At 34.2% G+C, this 20,629-nt stretch overlaps 1 protein-coding gene across 1 annotated transcript in view; it reads right to left on the reverse strand.

The window, feature by feature from the left end:
• The window catches only part of RYR3 (ryanodine receptor 3), a 233,215-nt gene that overhangs the window by 17,847 nt on the left and 194,739 nt on the right, over positions 1–20,629 (reverse strand). Inside the window, exons 75-90 of the mRNA XM_055716387.1 lie at positions 18,223–18,322; positions 15,388–15,497; positions 14,500–14,551; positions 13,771–13,824; positions 12,153–12,252; positions 11,821–11,900; positions 11,520–11,596; positions 9,844–9,917; positions 9,584–9,601; positions 9,008–9,088; positions 8,515–8,603; positions 7,993–8,121; positions 7,513–7,617; positions 6,345–6,426; positions 4,686–6,007; positions 1,919–1,977 (exon numbers count right to left, since the gene is read on the reverse strand). Of these exons, the coding sequence (XP_055572362.1) occupies positions 1,919–1,977; positions 4,686–6,007; positions 6,345–6,426; positions 7,513–7,617; positions 7,993–8,121; positions 8,515–8,603; positions 9,008–9,088; positions 9,584–9,601; positions 9,844–9,917; positions 11,520–11,596; positions 11,821–11,900; positions 12,153–12,252; positions 13,771–13,824; positions 14,500–14,551; positions 15,388–15,497; positions 18,223–18,322 (2,532 nt within the window). The remainder of the gene's footprint in view (positions 1–1,918; positions 1,978–4,685; positions 6,008–6,344; positions 6,427–7,512; positions 7,618–7,992; positions 8,122–8,514; positions 8,604–9,007; positions 9,089–9,583; positions 9,602–9,843; positions 9,918–11,519; positions 11,597–11,820; positions 11,901–12,152; positions 12,253–13,770; positions 13,825–14,499; positions 14,552–15,387; positions 15,498–18,222; positions 18,323–20,629) is intronic.

Here is a 20,629-nt window from a genome sequence, read left to right on the forward strand (position 1 = left end):
ACTGAGATGGCTGAAAGCTTTAGGTATGAGGATAAAGAAACGCAGTATGTGGTTCACTGTCACACTACTACTGCAGTAGGAATCATATGATGGGTGTCTAAGAATGTGTTTATCTTCTACATAAAAAATGTCCAAGTGTCAGCCTCAGAAACGTAAGCCATTTGAACTCAAATTTTTAAACTGAGGGCAGTTTGAATATGCTGCTAAAGTACTTGAGAGGAGAATTACGCGTGGTAGACAAAAGACAACAGGGAATAGGGAAAATAAGTCCAATAAAATAATATAGGTAGAAAGAGCTCATTTTCATGGAAAATAAAAGGTGAAAAATCCTAAAATAAAAAAAGACTGGCACGGGAGATTTTGGGCAAACTCCTGGGTATGTGTAAATTGCCTCTGAAGCACTGGTGATATGCTAACTAGTGTCAAAATCAGAGGACCAAAATCAGTCAACAAAGAAAAAAGCCCAGCAGTGACAAGATTTAGCAAAATTTTTAAGAGGCCATTTGACTAATCACTATGTTAACCAACTAAATAGTAACATGTATATATAATGTATATAACATGTATATAATAATAAACACTGAAACATGGTCTAGATAGAACAACAATTTCTGAAACTGCTTATTTTGGAGTCACTGTCTTCATACTGAGTAACACTCATCAACAGGTTCTTTGGATACATGGTACCAATAAAACCCCCATATATTTTTAATTACCAGAAGTGCTCTAAACAATGAAAATAACATGCTTAACATCCCTGCAGGGATTGTAAAGAGAGAGAAATCATATTGAAACAATTCTGTGGCAATTAAATGCAAGAAGGGGACTTTTTAACTGAAGAAATATGTTAGATACAGCCTGTAAGGTAAGAGATAGTAAAAGAAAATATATTGAACCATCATAGCGTTGATGGCATACTTTAATCAGGTAAGATACCCCAGCCCCCCCAAAAACCACATTTAAATGCACACATGTGTAAGCATATGTATGTGTACACATTCTTGTCCATGTAAGACATACATATATACATGTATGCACACATATACACATATAAACATATATATCTACAGATGGGGGAAAAAAGGATGCTTTTCAGACAAGCTATGGAAAGTGTATCTGATCCTAAAATATTGCCCTCAGTGGCACACTGAAAAAACATCAACTTTGGCAGATAAGAGGAGAAAGATTAATGAGGCTAAAGTAAACATTTTAAACATGAAGAAAAATAGAAAAGAAAGAGAAAAATGATGTATAGCTTTTGAATATGTAAGAATAGGTAGGAGATCTTTTGTGTATGTCTACAAATATTTTAAGAGCATTCATCAGGCTGCAAGCCTACAATGTGGCTGCAGGTCCAGAAAGACAGCATAGCTCTTAAAAGCAGCATACTGTTAAAGCATGATAAGCATTTTAGAAGTTATTTATAAGGCAGTCGTATGTAGGATGAATGGACAAAGGAATATATCTTCTGTCACGTTCGCAACTTGAGAACAGATAAAACAGCAATAATAAAATTGCTGGGTTAGTCAAATCTTGTGTTTCGTTGATTGACTGTTGTTGCCTGAAAATTACAGTGGGTAGGTAGGGAAAGTGTAAATAGCAGTAACGACAAGTTGCAGAGTTTTTTTCAAAACTGATGCTCATTTGTAAAAGTAGTTATGGGAATTTGTAAAAAGATAATACCCACAGATTTATATATGCAGAATTGTCAAGGGCCACAAAAATCATATTGACATTACGTTGCCCACTGAGATTGTTTGCCACCTCCTAGGGACTGCATTGCTCTTCAAAATACCGATGAGACACAGCGTACATAAAGTGCTTTGCATACTGAGCATTGCTTGGATTCTTTCTGGCCAATTATCTAGCAATAGAAAGTAGCAAGGAATTAAACGGGAACCATGTAAAAATAACTTACTCTGCCTTCTCAGCTTCGGCTTTTCTTTCTGTTTCAGCTTCTTTTGCAATTTCAGATATCTGCAAAAAGGATTTTAACTCTCAAAATGGATCTATTCAAATAAAATTTTGGTAACGTTACTTACTGCTTTCTGAGAAACAAATAACATAATTACCACAGTGTATTTTTTATACCACTTTGCACTTTTAAAGTGTTAGATTTTTTAAAATAGACAGCTCAGACTAGATTTCAGCAGTGAAAACTGCATAAATTCTTCTGCTAGCCTTTGTCAGTATAATGTTATCAACACATTAATTAGCCCAGCTACCTAAAAAAACTTAAGTAATTATACATCAGACAGATAATGTGACCAGTTGAGGATGAAGGTAACTACATCCAGTTCATACCCTAATACAAAAGTCAATCACAAAGACTCAGTGCAGTTACTGATTATGTGGAAAATGAGCATCAGTTTGCCTCATGCTAAATATGAAACGAGGAATAATATACCAATAATAGCATCAAAAATCTGAAAAAGTTCTATGTAATTATCAGATATTATAAAACCCAATTACTTTGTCAAGATCAACTGATGCAATTGAAAACAGGCAAATATTTAAATAACTTTTACTTATGCAAAGTTTTCTTCAAACTATTTATTGTAGGTGGGTTGATGGTTCATTAAACCTCCACTGGCATACCTCACAACCCTCTAAGTATGTGTTTACAGCATTCCCTTGAGGTAAGGAAGAAAGAATATACAGTTTTACAGATGGCTAACTGCAGCAAAAAAGCAAGCGCTGGGATTTCAAACACCTTTAGGCTCAGTGTTGCAAGACCAAATTAAATTCTTTTCAAATGCAGTTTCAGTATCTAAACTTCCCTGGAAATCAGAGATGCAGGCTCTGAAGTCCTAGATTCACAAAGGAATCTATAGTGCATAAATTTGTTACCATTCACTTTTGCAAAATCCTGTGTTAGCTCTTTACCCTCTTCTGTATTCTCTCAAGTACTTCAGACCCAAATTGTCTGTCAATGTATTCTCCTACCTTTCTGGTGAATATTTACAGGTATCTAAATTTTCCCCTAATACTCACCTGGATGCCTCTCTCTCACACATAAGTAGTGAAAGAATTTATGAAAGAATTTACTAAATTGATCTTGTCTTACTTATCTCACCTCTTATCTGTGGAACCTCATCTAGTACAGGTGATGGAAGGAGCTTCATCTAGTACACATGACGGAAGCTTGTGTAACTCTTCCACAAAAAGCTTCCCCTAAGAGCTCAAGCTGGTGGAGAGTAATTCAGAGATCATTTGTTCTCTGCCTAGTTCTTCTAAGGGGTAGGGTGGGGGAAGAAAGAGTAAATCCCCACCCTCTCCATCCCTCTATCATAAGTTTCAGTTGTGTCCTTTCCAGGCTGATGAGCCTTAACCTACTTAATTCCATATGCAAAATTTGTTCTATATTGAGTTTTGATAGTAACTTCCTGAAGGGAATTTTTGTTTCTTGCATTGTTATTTCTGCTTTGAGCTCTACTGAATAGTTATATCCAGTGCTCTAACTGGTTTACTTGAGCCATTCATATAAATAATGTGAATATTAATTTATGTAATATAGAATTAAGCACTATTTTAGCAAATTTCACTAGATATCATATTAAAGGTAAAAGATGGATAAATTGCATAGCTGACCTTACAGTAATGACTCAAAGTATCTGCATTCTTATCAATAGTTACAAATTTGAGAAATTTATAAATCAAAGTGAAGCAAGGAAAATTCTAAAATATTTACACATATCTGCTCAGATCCTTAAATTAAAATAGAACTTTTAAATGCCAACCATAATACATTTATGCTTATGCTAAATGAGACAGGATTTTAAAAGACTGTCATTTTAAAGTATGCACATAAAAATGAATTAATAAATAAAATAAATAAAAGGAAAAATATAATTTCATCTAGGCAATAAACAAATCTTGGAGAAAAACATTGAATGAAGAGGAAATAATGAATTAAGAAGATGTACAATGGAGGTTTATCTTGAAAGTATCTGGAAAACATACCATAAAGATGTGGATTAATGAGGAGAGGAAAGATGTATTTGAATAACAAGCAGAAACAGATCTGAAGTGTAGAGTGAAACGTAACGCCTTCCAAATATGACAAATACATTTGGGTTTTGACATTTAGTTCCATCAATTTTTAAACAGAATGATAAATCATATTTCACTGAGCTGAGTGGAACAATATATCATTCATAAAACAGTATAAAAGTAAAGAATGATTATATGATAACCTTTAAAGTACAAATAAATTCAGGCAAAATTATTTCAAACAATAGGAAAAAACTTATTTTATTGTATGTGATCAGTAAAGCATGTAGAATAAAGACTACAATGCTAAGGCTTTATTATGGAGAAGGTAGATTGTAAAAGTAATTGAAATACACTGTGAAAAAATGGGGTATGCAGAATAAACAGGACTGTAAACCATTTAAAGCAAGAACTGTGCCTAGAAAGCTGCTAGCAATTTTTGTTTTTAATTAAAGTCCAAATGAACAATAACAACAATTTACTGCAGAGAAATCTAAACACACTGGGCTGAATTTTTCTACCACATAAACTCTCCTGTTTGTTTTAAGAGATTAAAATGTATGTTCTCATCGAGAACATTTATTAATCAGGTAACTGGCAAATAAGTCAATTACTAATAGAAAATTCAATAATATATTTGTACTGTAATACTATTATTTTCTGCAAAGAAATACAAATTCTCTTTAACATACCTGTAATCCTTTTTTCTTACGAACTGTGTTTTCCAAAGATGACTGGATATCAGTGCCAAGGATTTCTGCAATATCTCCAAGTCCAGCATCATGACCATGCTTTGAGCCACCTTCTTTCTTTGTATGAATGCCAAAAATGTCTGAGATTATGTCAGTTTCTCCCTTTTCACCCTTCACAAACTGCACAAGTTCAGCTCTGATGCCATGCTCAGCACCTTCAGCTTTTTCTGCTCCCATAACATCATCATGGATTCCAAACTGCGTTGGGTCAGGCATGTCCCCTAATATTTTAGTAACTTTAATGTTTTTGGCTCCTTCAACCAGGCCACCCCCAAATACAGTACTCCAAAGAATCTGGAAAATTCCCCACACTATAGTAAAGAACAGCTGGAACATTCCTACAAATAGGAACCAGAAAAAGGAGAAAAACACTTTCACCATCTCTTTTACTGTCATCTTTCTAATTTTCCTGTATTGTTTCCTTAGGTTCTTCACAGTGACCATTTTAAAAAAGTTGGCAACATTCTTCTTCACTGCAACACAGGCCATTGCAAAAGCCGAAGCAGATTCCAGGGACTTTTCTTCTTCATCATCTCCAATATCCACTATGTAAGAAGGCTCTGCCTCTTCCTCTTCCTCAGGCCTCTCAGATGAATCTGTTTCAGAGATCTGAGATGCTAACTGCATTTCAAATATCGTGTCTTCACAGAAATTCACAAAGAGTTCCATTTTTTCTTGCTCTCCACCTTCATTTACAACATCAAATATGAACTGCCTTTTGGATTCCTTCACCTGTGGCTTCTCCCACTGCGTTCTACTGGATTCACTGATTTCAAAGTAAACTCTTTCTATTTTCTTGGCTCCACCCATTATTTCAATGCGGCCAAGGTATGGTTCAAAGTAATTAAGCACACTTTCTGCAGGTTCAAGTAAGCTCTGAAGGCGTGAATCATTAGGCATGTGCTCTGAAAGGTTTGTTAGCAATACTGCTACATTAAATCCAATGTCTTTGGCAGGTTCGTGGAATCTTTCCACAAAATCAACATAGTTAAACATATCGTTTTCATCAGCTTCTGCACAGGACAACAGGAATTCAATCTCTGACTGTATGTACTGTTTTTGAGCCTCCATTGATTTCTGAAATTCCTTCTTAGAAATGATGCCTTTACCATCTGGGTCATGCTCTTTGAAAGCATCTGAGTTAGTCAGATCTTTTAACTTGAGGAACATATCAAAGAACTTCAAAATCATTTCTACATTGCTAGATGATTCTACAAGCGTGTCTACCATTTGTTTTCCAATAGTTCCATTTACAATGTTACCTAGGTAGTGTGATAAAACAGGAAGTTATCTGGCATTGCCACATTATAAATAAATACATTACACATTTATGCTGAGAACAGAGCAAAAATGTTCTTAAAGCTTTGTAATTTTTCTTTCAACATGCTTTTCTATGAAAAAAATAAATTCTTTTCTGTTTTTCTCTTCTTCATGACTGTGTATATTCCAGAATAATTGTTAAATAAATATGAAATAGTTTTTTTCCTGGCATTAGATAAAGGCAATTAAAAACAATTTAGAAAGCTTAACATAATTATTGTACTTTACATTATCAAGCTGAGATAATCATATTTGACCATAAAGAAAAACAGGTCCAACCTTCAAGCAGTGACAAAAGCATCACTACCATATCCTTTAGCAGATCTAGCAGTTCTTTAAGCAATTCAATCTGAGCAGAGTCCTGAAAAAAAATGGAGTATAAGGTTGTTTTTAATTTGTATTTATCTGGAAAACTAAATAAATTGGGAAGAAAAACAGTATTCAGGGTGGTCATCTAAATGCAGCACATTTCATTGTCATTTTATTATGATTACTATCAGAAGTCTTCTATAATACGAGGGTAACTTGCTACAGCTGAATATTAATACCATAAAGTAAAGATAAGCTATAATGAAGTATTAAGAAGTATCAAAGTGCAAATAAGGGACAACAGTAACTCACAAAATTGGTTACTCCACAGATCTGGCAGTATTGATCTCAGAAAGAAACCATCCTTTCTCATCTCACAGGGAATATTTAATGGCATAATCCATTACAGCTCAAACAGAACTAGCTTAAACTGTTAGGTTTAACTACAGAACATAGTTTGTCTAACATGGATTTGTGACTAACATTAAGGACCTAAAACCTGTTAAGTATCCTCAAAATTTTTATATACTTCCATAAGGTGGGAAGAAATCTTATGAGTAAGTCAGAGAGTAGCAGAGATGCTGAATAAAAGTGAGGAAATGACTCTGCACTGTTGCATGCAGTGACTAGTAGCTTGAGTGTATGGTACATTAAGCAGAAGTTGCAAAGGAACATAGAAGCCTGAAACTGTGAAGAGGGGTAGGACTCCACAATGCCCTGCAAGTTGACCGACTGTCACATTCCTTCCCTCTTTAAATATTCCCCAACTTTTCTCTTGCCCTACTTAGCTGTAGCATGGGAACCATGCTTTTAATGGTGCTTGCACTCTGACAGATCATCAGGTTTTGGCAACAGGGAGGAAGGGACCAAATTGCCAGCTTCATTATCAGAAAGGTATAATTGAGTCGGAAGCAGTGATGTTGATATTAGAAAAGGTGAGTGTACAGTGATGACTAATGCTAAAAGGAGTGATATGAAGATGCTGGTCTTGAGATCCAGTCTTGGACTTCTACATTACAATAGGCCCATGCACAACCAAATTAATATCAGCACATTAACTGCTCTACAGCTTTCAATATTCACTTGACTGTAATTTAAAAACATATGCAAAGACGGATTACTTGACTACTGAACGTACCTGTGAAAGTTTCATCTGCATATTGGCAAAGACATGAAGAAAGCCAACAACTGCATCCCACAGCCTACTGTGAGCCAGACTCTGTTGATTACCTATGCAAGGGCCCTAAAAAATAAAGAAAACCACAGGTTTTATTTATATAAAATAAAATAAACCAAAATAAGTAAACCAGCTTGTTTTCCTAAGATTACTCTCTGAAAAAACAAATAAAAGAAACTTCAGGCTTCCATGAAGCTACCTGAGAAAGCTTCACAAGGTCCCTTTGGTATCTAGTGCATAAATACTAGATCATATCATGTTAAATATGCAGCCATCCACATATTTTAGTATTAACTTTACATAGAATCGCTGACCGAGTGTAACTTTACTAAAATAAAGAGAAATAAAGCCAAAGTATTTATAAATTTATTATAGAACATGATCAGGCCATGTAATCATAGAACTTCACTGTTAGTACCTTATGCAAAACATTTTATTTACCTGGATATATTCTGTAAGGGAATTGAATATTTGTTTGGTGACAGCCAAAGCTTTAGAAAAGTTACGTTGTCCTGATTCATCAATGACATCCTTTCCTGAATAGTACCAATAGAAGTCACTGATTGATTCCTAAGAAAAAAACAACATTATATTTTCTAATTTTGGATTCTGTATGCAGTTACTTACTGCTTCCATTTGTATCACCAAAAACTGAATCATCAGTGGATGAAATTTAGTATTTCTGTGTCAGTCTATTTCTCATGACAAGAACTTTTTGCATTTTTATCTAACTATGCTCCCTGCAGAAGCAAACAGTGAAATAAATTAACCACCATCTGGTTTCACACAGATTTCTGAAAGGTTGCCTATTTTAAAAGGAAAGGTGAAACAAATTATATCAGCATTTTTTGTTGTAGGTATCCCTGAAGAGAGGATTTTTACATTTGGTTGCAATAAACTGTGAATTTATAGAAATGAAGGAAAGGCAACTATGTTATACTCCATTTTCCTGTTTCTTCTCACCTGAAGACGCAAGAGATAGTCAACTGTACTAATGATAATATTCACTGTTGTGGTGTTGCCCATCTGAGTACGTAGGTAATTTTGAAAATCTGAAATAAGAAATGATTTGTACTTGGTTAGTGTATAAAGGAATAAAAAATACAAAGTTATTTTCATGGAGACATGGAGAATACATTCTTTTTAAGTACCTTGTTGAGTACAGATGCTTATTTGGTGGAAATTGAGCTACAATAGATTACAATGTAAATACAATTGAAGAGTTATTATCCACATGACTTGCAGTAGGCTTTACTATTAGTGATTGGCATAAAAAATGAAATTAAATTAAGACAAAAATTGAAATAGAATTCTGCAACTCAAATTGTTAGCATGCCAGTTTCCCCTCAGAAAACAAAATTAATTAGAGGGAAAAAAAATTATTAGAATTGGTTCTATTCAACTCTAAGAACAGACTGATCACACATTTTCCCCAAAGTTAAATCAGTTCACTTACCATTGTTATGCCCTTCGCAGAGCAGTTGTAAAAATCTAAATAGATCTCGAGTAAATTCATCATGTTGCAACACTTTTTCACCTTTAAAATATATAAATACAATGATTATGTGACAACCGTTATGAATAAATATGCTAAACACATAATCTTACAATAACCTTTAAAACTGGAATGCTAATAAAACCCAGTATTATAAAAGCATTAAAGCGATTTAAAGAAATAGACTAATAATGAAAAGAAAAACTGAGACAGAAAAAGCAATGCCAAAATATTTAGCACTCCAATGCATCCATGGTTAAAAAAGAAAAAAATAAGGGGGGGGAGAAAAAAAAAAGAAAGCAACAGGATATATATATCTACTAAGTAAATGGTTAGTCACAACTAAAATCATGCCTTAAATATGAATAACACTTCTTTAGTAAGCATCAAACTGTTTATCCAAACTAAACACACAACCTGCTGCAGACCAGAAAGCTAAACCTAAAGATATCTGGGAAGATGCAATGAAAGACTTCTCTCTGTATTTGCAACACATTTTTGCAACAATAGTATCAAAAACTGTAAACCCAAACATACCACGCTCACGAACGATGACTGTGAATCAAAGAAAAATAACAAGAATACAAGATAAGAATATTGGAAATTACAGTGTTTTTCTTAAAAATTATTGCTAAAGATTTTGCAAATATAAAGCATATTCAGAACTCAAAGGCTATAATTACTTGTAGTAAATTTATCAACAGAAACCCTAAGCCATAGTAAATAGTAGTTCTAGTTAAAGAAGGAAGCACATACAATGTTTTAAGTACTACTGGAATCAATTTAATTGTACTTACGAGTTCCTTCTTCAGTAACCATTCCCAGGCCTTCTGCTTTATTTTGTCTCTCAAACGCATTCAAGTCAAGAACACTTATATTGGGAGAAAAAAACCAAACACAAACAAACAAAAAAACACCAGGAAAAAATACTGTAGTACATCACGGAAAATTATTTTCTTCTAGGAAATCTCTGGAGGGCTTCAACAACCAGTTTTGACCCACTGTGACATGCACTGCCTCATATTTTGTTTAACATGAATGTTAAATAACAGAGTTTGGTATCAATAAGGGTCCAGTGCCCATTTCGGAGCAGAAATGAGTCTCAGATCAGGCCTCTTACCTAACTTAGCTAACTTTACTTCCAGTAACATCATTCATGGTTGCATGCATAAATGAAAATTGGAAAAGGAACCTGAAATACTGCTCTTTATATTGACTTAAACCTGCCTACCAAAAGGACATTACTGCAGTTATTTCTCAGTCACACTGTTTGCCACTGAATTATTACTATTATTTCTATTACATTGTACTGTATATATTATGCACTATAATGCTATTCAGAAGACTTACAGAATCTGTTTCCATATTCAGAAGACATACATGGTATTGATTCTTCTCTTCCAAGGTCAAAATATACTGATATCTGAATTTTCTTTTGCTAACTTGGCATAGCCCAGCACGTGGAATAGCATTCCAAATATAATTCTGATTATCTGATTTTTTTTTTTTCAGTTAAACAGCAGCGCAGTCACATATTCTACTATCTAGTGACATCATTAAAACCAAAAGCAAATTTTAAAACATCATTTTCATTCTCTTTTCAGTGTTCAAGTCATTTTATCAAAAACTTTTTTAATGAAGTCCCGAATGATATGTATACACAACTGGTACTATCATCACTGCAGGTCCTGTTTGAGCAAGTCCTTCCTAAATTGTTTTACATAAATGGAAAAATTACAAGACAGATGTATTTTAATTAGGTTGAAACAACTCAGCCATAATTTCTGCAGTGCAGGCCTCCATTCCTTCCACGTTTTCTCCTGCCTTTATATAGCTTCTCCATTTCTAATTCCAAGTCTACTCCTTCAGAACCCATCTGCTGCTTTATAAGGCTGAGAAATGGTGATTGTTTACTGGAGTAATCAGAAACACCAACAGTTTTCCATGATCTATATGGAAGTCTTTTACCTTAACTGATTTGAACTTCTGTTTTATCAGGTGAATGGACTACTGTAGTCTCACCAGCCGCATGCCATCTCTAAAAAACCTGATACATATCCATAGAATTCAGATGCAGAAACAGAGATTATGCAACTCATCAGAGATGTGCAGAAACTGCAAGCCTAGTAAAGCTCCACTGGCATGTCTCTTCTTCAGTGATGGCTCTTCTCCATCCTTAGAACACCCAGACAGAAAACTTGAGGAATCTGGGACTAGTAAAGAAGCTATTACATTTCACTTTTCTGCCTCTCCAAACTAAGCCTTCAAAGGCATACGTACTTTGCTTTTTTTCTCCTTGGGAAGAATACTCTAAAAGATTAACATACTATTCCTCTGATTCACAAAAATTTCCCACAAGAGTTCTACAGTCTGTGGCTCCTGTAATTTAAATCTAACAAACCCACCTGCACTGAGCAATAAGCCACCAATCTGAATAAAACTGGAACTGTAATAACATGATTTACGCTTTTACCTGCAGGACTGCATCAAGCCAGAGAGACTTTGAAAAAATCCAGCATCCTTTTTCTCCTTCAGGTAGTCTAGCATTTTCTAGAGGACATTTAAAAAAAAATAAATCTGTATTAAAATTATTTGAATTAACAACTTATTGAATTACCATTTGAAATGCAAATCACTGGCAAGCAATAATACTGTTATTGTACAAAAAATACCTTGCTATTTCTTCACTGTTTAGCTTAAAATTAAAAATAAAATAGAAACATGACAGAACACTAAATACTTAAAACTACTTGCCTCCTTTATAAAAGCATTACCTGTTGAACTATGGTATTCCCACCATTCAGAATAGCAATACCAAGTTTTAGTGTTTCAACAACCATGGGTCCTGGATGACCTGTCAAAACAAGAGTACAGTCATCAAAACTTGCAATTATGATCTATTCAATAAGAGAAGCAGTCTGGAAATTTTACTTAGTATCATTGTAACTGACATTTATTTCGCCTTGTTATATATCCTATATGAGTTGGATATGATATACATATCATAGGTGTAATGATATAATACGCTATATATGTGTATAGCTGTGTATAGCTTTATGTACGATATGTATATCATGTATACTTTTAATACTTCACAGAACATTACCTTTGCTTGCACTAATCATCTGAAGAACCATTTCAGCAGCTCCACGATCATGTAAGCGAGCTTGCTGATAGAGAGTTCTCTGTTTTTCCATTTCTTTCTCCTGGGAACAAAAACGAGAACAGAATACAGACTGGAACTGATTGAGGAAAAATAGGAAGATGAGAAATCTGAAGTTGTTGAAGGCCATCTGCCTCCATAATCCATGGGTTTTTTGATTCCAAAAGTTCAAAACACTTCATCTTTCTTTTAAATGAATAACCTAGTAAACTGGCTCAATACACACTTATTCTTGCATTTATTCTAGTACACTGTTAATCTTGCATTTATTCTAGTGGGCATATTTAAAATACTTGCACATTTGTGGTGGTGCATCTCACCCCACCCCCCCAGCCTGGTCTATGATGTCAGGAATTAGGCCTTTATACATTAGGCCTTAGCCTCTGTGTAGTGAGTTGGGTGGTTAGGCATCCTTTGACCATACTAGCAACTTGCACTGCTGAGGTGGGAAACTGCACTGGCTGTACCAGAAACATCCCTTATCTGAATGACAACACCTTGGAGCATTCCTTATCTGGACAGTAACATCCCTAACAAGTCTAGGAACACTCCTTATTATGACTCAGAGTGGTACAATACCACCATCGATGGAATTTTGAGAAAAATTCCATTAATTATTGACTCGTATTGTGGCCAGGATGGAAAATCAGTGGTGATTAAAGCCAATCATCTCTGAACCTATAAAAAGCAGTCCTAAGTGAGGCCCTCTGAACTCTCCTGGGCCACAGAGGGCTGTGAACAGCATCTCCCTCTGAGCAGGACACCTCTCAGAGCTTGTGAACTCACAAGTTTTTAATACTGGGGGACTGTCACCAAAAAATGATGGCAAGGCCTGGGCTGATTTTCCTGCTTCTTGAGGCTCAGCCCTTTGCCCGTTGAGAAATGCAAAGGTATTTGATGTAACTATTTCACTGAACTCAAGAGGAACTTTTAATAGCTAGACCTATTTGTACATAAGTGTCTATACTTCTATTCTTTGTGTCTGTGTGCATGCGTGGATGAATTGATTTAGTAACTTCATAATTAGTATAAATACTACTATTTTGATTCCATAGTTAAGCCACATTTTTAATTTAAGTATCTCCTGTTTGATTCACTTTGTAAATGATAAATTAGTTGATGAGTAGGTGCTGCTAAAATCCTATGATCAACCTTAAACTGTGAATATTCTTTATATCCTGTAAACATAAACCATTGACCAAGTCTGAGACTAGGATTTGATCTAGATGCACCTAAAATCTATTGAGAGTTCAGAAAGCAAGGGGCTTCATTCTGAACCTTGTGACTCAATGGGAGGGTCTCTCTTACCCTTTTATATTTTTAGTCTCTGTGTAAATAATTTTGGCTTAATTTTAGTCTGATTCTTCTTTGTGTGATTTATCTATGTGGTAAATAATAGAGTGAATCTTGCCATCAAACTTTGTGAAGTCACACTCCCAAAATTTCCTATTAAAACTATTTCACTTATACTTTTGATGGTGATTCTTTAAGCAACTTAACCTAAACCACTCGTTCATTACATCATTAGGTGATGAGAAATAAATGTTATCTAAATTCTCACCTCAAATGTCTTTTCCTTTTCTTCTTCTTCTTCTTCTTCTTCTTCTTGACAACTCTTCAATGTTAGAAAGAGAAATCACAAGATTTTGCTTATGAAACAATGCCTAATTTTATTATAGTGTTTCTACAAAAATGACCAAAGGATTTTTTTCAATCAGCTATTAAAGGCATTAAGAAGATTTTAAATCCCTGTAATTGTAAGTAGCTGTGCTCATCCACACTAAGAAGCTGCTATTCCTAATACTTCAGGGTATTCATCCAACTACATATACACCCTGTATGTAGCCTGTATACAGGCTATGTGTTCCTGTTTCATATGTCTATTTACATCCATAATAGTTATCTTCAGTCAAACTCTCCTCATGTCAGCTGTAATCAATATGTTGCAAAAACCGACAGTGAACTTATTTTTTACAAACTTCAAATATTAACTCCAAAATAATTACCCAAAGAACAAAGATAACTAACGTGTTAAGACTGCTCATTAGTTAATCCTGTACAAAAAAAAGTGCCCCAAGTGATATCAACAGAATTGCACCTACTGGAATTCTATAATATTATTTTAATGTAGGAAATGTCTCTGAAAAGCATTTGCTTCATTAAAAATACAGAAATTACAAGTATCAACCAGTCCACATAAGAAACAGAAGGAGAAGGTTTAAAAAGCATCTAATATTAATGGGAAGTACCTGAATAGAGTGAGGGACAGAGCTTGAAATGGTATATTTACCTTTGCCATCATGGCGGAATAGGCAATATATAAAGGATCATCTTCTAGTTTGCTATAAAAAGTAAAAAATATTTTAAATTATTTTATGATGTAGTAATTAAAAGATGTCATACTCCTGCTAAAATTTAATACCATTTTTATTAAAGAGTGTTTTATTAAAGTAGATACAAGTCTACTTGAAATGCTATTACAGTTGAAAACTGTATTATAAATGTATTTTCTTATCTCAAACCAAGTCTCTGTAACGTTTTAATTAAACAATTTAGAGGTATATTTGGACAACCAACTTAGTCATATTGGATAAATAAGGATCACTGATTGTTGCATGTGCAGAAAAGTATTATGGAGATATACATTAGAATAGTTGTAACTGCCAGATGGCAAGATTATGTTAGTCATACAGAAAAAGTCTATAAAGCACTGGAGTACTCTACTCATACAAAATACATATTCTAATAAATAGTCAGAATTCAAAACAGAAACTGGCACTAAAAGAGATTCATGCCAATCATCAACGAAACCTTTTCTGACATACTGAATAACAAGAACACACATCTATTAGCAGCAGAGACCAGGGGAGGGTACTCTGGATGAACCATCAGTTCCTGTATTTTATGTTTATGTATGTTTCTATGAGAATTCATGTTCCGTTATTTCTGTATTGAGTATTTATGAAGTTTTTAAAATGTCAAAAATAATCAGTATTTGTCTCAATATAAAGGTTATACCAAGTTTAAATACATGAAAATTCTAATGAAACGGAGGCAAAAAATATTCACCATGCGCGATACTGAACAGCAGCCATGTTAAATCAGTTCTGCAATGTCACTAGAAGTTCAGTTATGGTGTGCTTTTACTTAATATGCTTTTCAACACAGCTCCTTTTACCTTCTCTCTGTCAGAGCACTGCGACTGAAATAGAGGATAATCTGATGAAGTGGGTCAGGCTGTTTTTTCTCAGTCTCTTCCTCTTCCTCTTCATCTTTTTTTGGAGGTGTCTGTCTCAAGATTTATATCAGAATTTACAAATTAAGCTTCACGAGTAAGAAAAAAATTGAGTAATTAAGCTTAGAAAAGGATTTCAGTAATTTTATTCTGTCTAATTTGTATTAACTTCCAGTATTTATCTTATTCAGCAGCTTACAGCATAACCCGCAGCATTATGTGCCTGTATGACTCAGAAGGAGTTAGGAAGAATATCTGATGATTATTCTTATTTGATAGTAACATTATAAGTTTCTCTTCTGCAAGATACTGAGACAGTGAAAATCTTAGGGAAGTCTTATTCAGCAAAAATTATGTGTTTCCAGTGGACCAGAACTGAAAGAAAGTCCCAGCTCAGTTATTTAGCAGAACTATTGGCAAATGAAACTATTTTTAATAACATCATCAGATACACCCTGTTCAGACTACTGTTTGCTACAACACTTTCATGTATCATTCTAGGTAACCTTGATTCAGCAAATATAAGGACTACTTTTACTTCAAGTTCAAACATTTTCTGGTATTTTGAACTATATCATAGCCAGCACTGGCAGAAGAGCAGCGTATCACCTTTACCTTACTTGTGTTATCACTGCTTCGTAGGGTTTACAATTATTGTAGAATTACTGTAATTATAGTAATAATTGTAATTAAAGAAATTCAATTTACTTCTCTAATAAATCTGAAAGAATTGTAATCACTGTTTTGACTAATAGCCTCATTCCTTCCTTTAGAAAGAAGCAACAAAGTCAAAGACTGTGACCACATAATTGTCCAGAGTATGAGAAGAATATATTAGCTGCAATTTTGAAAAGCCATACAACCTCCTATACTAGCGGGTCTTTAAAAAGCACAATATGAGTGCTTTTGCTCACAATGAATCATCTCCCAATACATCTTCATGTGATCCATGAAGCTATATGTTCATTTTCATGGTGTTTAGATACTATGAAAATAGGCCCCTTGGAAGTATTTTAGACAAAATATGGAGAGGGAAGAGAAAGAGCAGTAGGCTTTCTGAATCTATATTCGGTTAATAAAATGCTGAGGTTTACCAATAACTTTTAACAAGTATACATCATGTAAACTAAATTTTTGTTGAATATGGCTGCATATATTTATTTCTTATGATGTATCAACAAGAAAACAGCAAAATTAATTTGTATCAAAGCTGAAAATGTTAAAATTAAATATTATGTATCAACAAAAATTTTTAAAGGGGAAAAGGATCAATTGTGTCAAGCTTTAAAAAACCATTAAATAAAATATAGGAACATAGGAATTACCATAGTGACAAAAATAGTCTGACAGTTCATCTAATCCATTTCTCTTCTCAGGAATGAGTATCACATGGTTTCTCTGAAGGCATAAACCACCCTAATGCCCTTCAGTGTGCATCACAGGATGAATGTCTTTTTGACCACAGCAGAAAATGACCTTATGCCCTGAAGCATAAGGATTAATATTTTATAAGTTTATGCATATGCATACAGTACACAAAAATTAAATCTAGGTTATAATAGATACATAAAATATACACTAAAGTGGGCACTGAAAAATATGCCCAATTATGTCAGTACTTACAGCCAAATCCTGAACTAGTTTCTCCTCAAATGAATATTCCTCTGTTTCTATCCAATAGTTCTGATAGCCATGGAGGAAGAGGTTAATAGAACGGTGCCTGGGGGGGTTGTGAAAGTGAGATCAAGAGGGGTAACGGAACATAGTATAACAGCTCAGGTGGTTAATGATTAGTAAGGATACATATTTGTACAATTCTGATCCTCTGATTGGTCAGTGAAACAAAATGCAAAGACAGCTAACATTCAGTGACGAATCTGCACGTGCTTTTGAATATTCTTACTGGTTTTTTTGATACGCATGTGTATATATTATTTTTTGTTTTGAAGGCTTTGGGAGTATTAACATACATTATATATGAAACTGCAGGACTGGAACCTTAATGCCGGCATGGAAAAAATACACACTTGAACAGACTGAGAATGAGCGGGTGGGATTTACACCTATGAGATGTAAATCTAGTTTACCAGATTTAGGACATTGAGACAGCAGAAGTTGGCTGTCAACATCAAAATAATTATCAAGTGCTTTCCAGCACATTATCTACAATCATTGCCTTCTTCCACATAGAAACGCCTAACCTCAGCTTCCTTTCTTTCCACTCCGAATCAGGGTAGTATTAATGTGTCCTCAAAGAGGCTGGATTAGAAATACACAAAACCTGGCTCTATAAAAACATCCACTTTTATAAAACTCTTAGGCATATTAATTACTATTATACAGTATTCATTAATTTAGGTTTCCACAGAAAATACAGCTCATGGCAATAAGACTACACATAATAATGGCCAAACCATTCCAAATTTACGTTACATTTGGGGGAAAATTTTGGTTTGAGGTGCACTTACATGAGTTTACAAAGACTGTTCCACAGAGCCTTTTCATTTACTTTAATGCTGCAACACTTAAAAAAGCTAAACAAATTGGCTGTGCATACTACAACTTGTTTAAATATACCGCACACATGATTATTTTATAGTAGAATAGTTATTGAGGCTCTCCTGCTGGCACTGGTGCCATTTTATTGCCAGATTTCAAAAACTGACCAATCAGAATCTCCTCTGAAAATTGTACAAATTCATGTTTTATGATAACATCAAATCATGGCTGGGAAGGAATAGTGCGCATAAGCAAGAGGCTCTCCACAAGTTACATTACCGTTAACTTGAGTATAAGCCTGTCATACTGAGTTTTTTCATGTACTTTTTCCAGCCAAACACGTTGAAAGGTGCTCAGGAAGAAATTGCTAATTTTGTGTCTGAAGAAAAGCATATAGGTTTTCATTGAAGAAAGGCACAAGTTAAATTCAATAGCAGTCAGAACGTATTCGTAAACTGTGTATGAAAAATTGCCATGTACAACTTCACTGTATCTATGTGCATATACAATGACAGACAATAAGACAAAGTTTTTTACAAATTAATTTCCTTAAAACAAATACACACATCTCAGAGAAAACATTTATCATGTAAGACACTTTTTCAAAGCCATGAACATTCATTAAACACAGAACATGAAGAATTAGTATTTCCTAACTTAACTGATGTTTCTTTCCTTGAAAAATAGAAATATTTAAAAATACAACTATTTCCTTTGTATCTCCAGGCACTTCTCACAAAAGGGAATATTTGTAATATTTACGGTAGAAGTTAAAGTAATTTTCCTATGAGTTAACAAAAGCTTGCACCTCAATAGACATTTCAATTTCTGAAATATCTTCTTGGAATTCCTAAAACCGGATACATATAAGAAAGTATTTTGAAGAAAATTAGATTAAAATGTAAGATTAACATTAGACTGCATTGAAAGCCACCTAAATCTCCAGACAATTTTCAAAAGAAAGAGCTCGTTATCCATGGAAGGTTTTAATCTTCTCTAGGATAAATTAAAGAGTTCCACCATCATGCCTGCATACTGCCCTCTAAACTAATTGATTTTAGTGTCAAATTTAGAACTAACACTCCCAATAGAAAGCTGCAACTAAAATGAGAAAATAGACAAGATAGGAAGAGTTGCATTTGAAACTATGGTTCAAAGGGACTTATATAACTCCCAGAATTAATCATACTCCACTTGAAATAATCTCCCTAGGGTTCAGAGTTGTCTTAACACCACCATCATTTTAAATGATGGAGATAGCACATAATAGTGTCATAGCCGTATTTTCCTGTCAGAATCCTATGACATATCTAAAAGAAATTGTGTCTATAAACTAGTGTATTTTAATACTCTGTTCTGCACTAATAAGCTGAGCAATATAGCTAGAAGCCCCTGCTCACTGCAGGGGGGTTGGACTGGATGACCTTTACAGGTGCCTTTCCAGCCCAAACCATTCTATCATTTTATGATTCCAAGTCCAAAGTGTTTTTTCACTCTTGCCTGTTTTCAAGAGCAGACACCACAATTAATTGGCTAAAATAGATTTATGACAGTTCACTTTTAGAATCTGCAAGACAAAATAATTGGACAGATTCACCTCACATTCATATTTAAATTAGGAGTAAACCACCACAAAATCTTCCATAAAGTTTAAGAAGAATCAACCTCAATCTTTTTAACACAAAAATGTTTTTAATGAAAATACAGGTGATGTAAATGTTCTGCTTCAATAAATATTACTCCATATTTTCTTGAAATGAAAATACAGATTCATAACCCATTTTGCCCCTTGGCAAGTGTTCCATCAACCTCAAAGATAAATAAAAGTGGAATTTCTTAAGGCAAAAATAAGATGAACCATTTCTATCATTTGAGTGCTCATATATATTCCAAATATTTTAAGAAGTACTAAATCCAGAATATGGTTGTAAAGAAAAAATGCTCACAAAAATGTTGTACTGAAATGGGTACTCTTCATGGCACTTCCTCTTGTTTTTCCAAACACAGTTCTTGAAGATGCAATGGTTGACGTTAGCTAGTTTGTTCTTATATTGTACTGAAACCTTTTCATTCTTCTGGTTCTTTAAAGATTGCCTTGTGGTTGTGTAACAACTTACAGAAGTTATTATAGTCTAGAATGACTAATTTTTATACAGGAAGGATGTGTGCTTTTTACAGTATAACTGGCTTTTTATTTGTCTTGTGCAAACCTAATATCCTTCCAATATGTTAGCAGCACAGCTACAGACATTTAGCTGACATGTAGATTAGCATGTAGATTGGCTTTAATAAAAGCATTTAAAAATGTAATCCAACTCCTCTGTTAAATACATTGCAAACAATCTTTAACAAAAACATGAAAAAAGAAGGTGAGAAGCAAACCTAAAGATGTGCTTAGGCTGTATCTGAATAAAATGCAGATTTGTTGAGAAGGAACAGGGGAAAGGAAATTACTCAAATGCTGCATGATCTTAATACTCTGTTTAAAGCAGTGGATGGATCCAGGCACAGGATATACTTTATCTTGGACTTTGTGCTATCTACATTCAACTGGAGAAAGAAGCAGAACAACACAGAAGTCCAAAATATCATTCTGCACTGCTCTTCCCCAACAGCTGCTTTAATGTGCATAACATTCTGATGTAGTAGCTAAAGACGGCCACAGACAAGCTAAAAGGCATGAAGC

This window comes from Falco cherrug, chromosome 7 (assembly GCF_023634085.1).
Source record: "Falco cherrug isolate bFalChe1 chromosome 7, bFalChe1.pri, whole genome shotgun sequence".
Lineage (NCBI taxonomy): Eukaryota > Metazoa > Chordata > Aves > Falconiformes > Falconidae > Falco > Falco cherrug.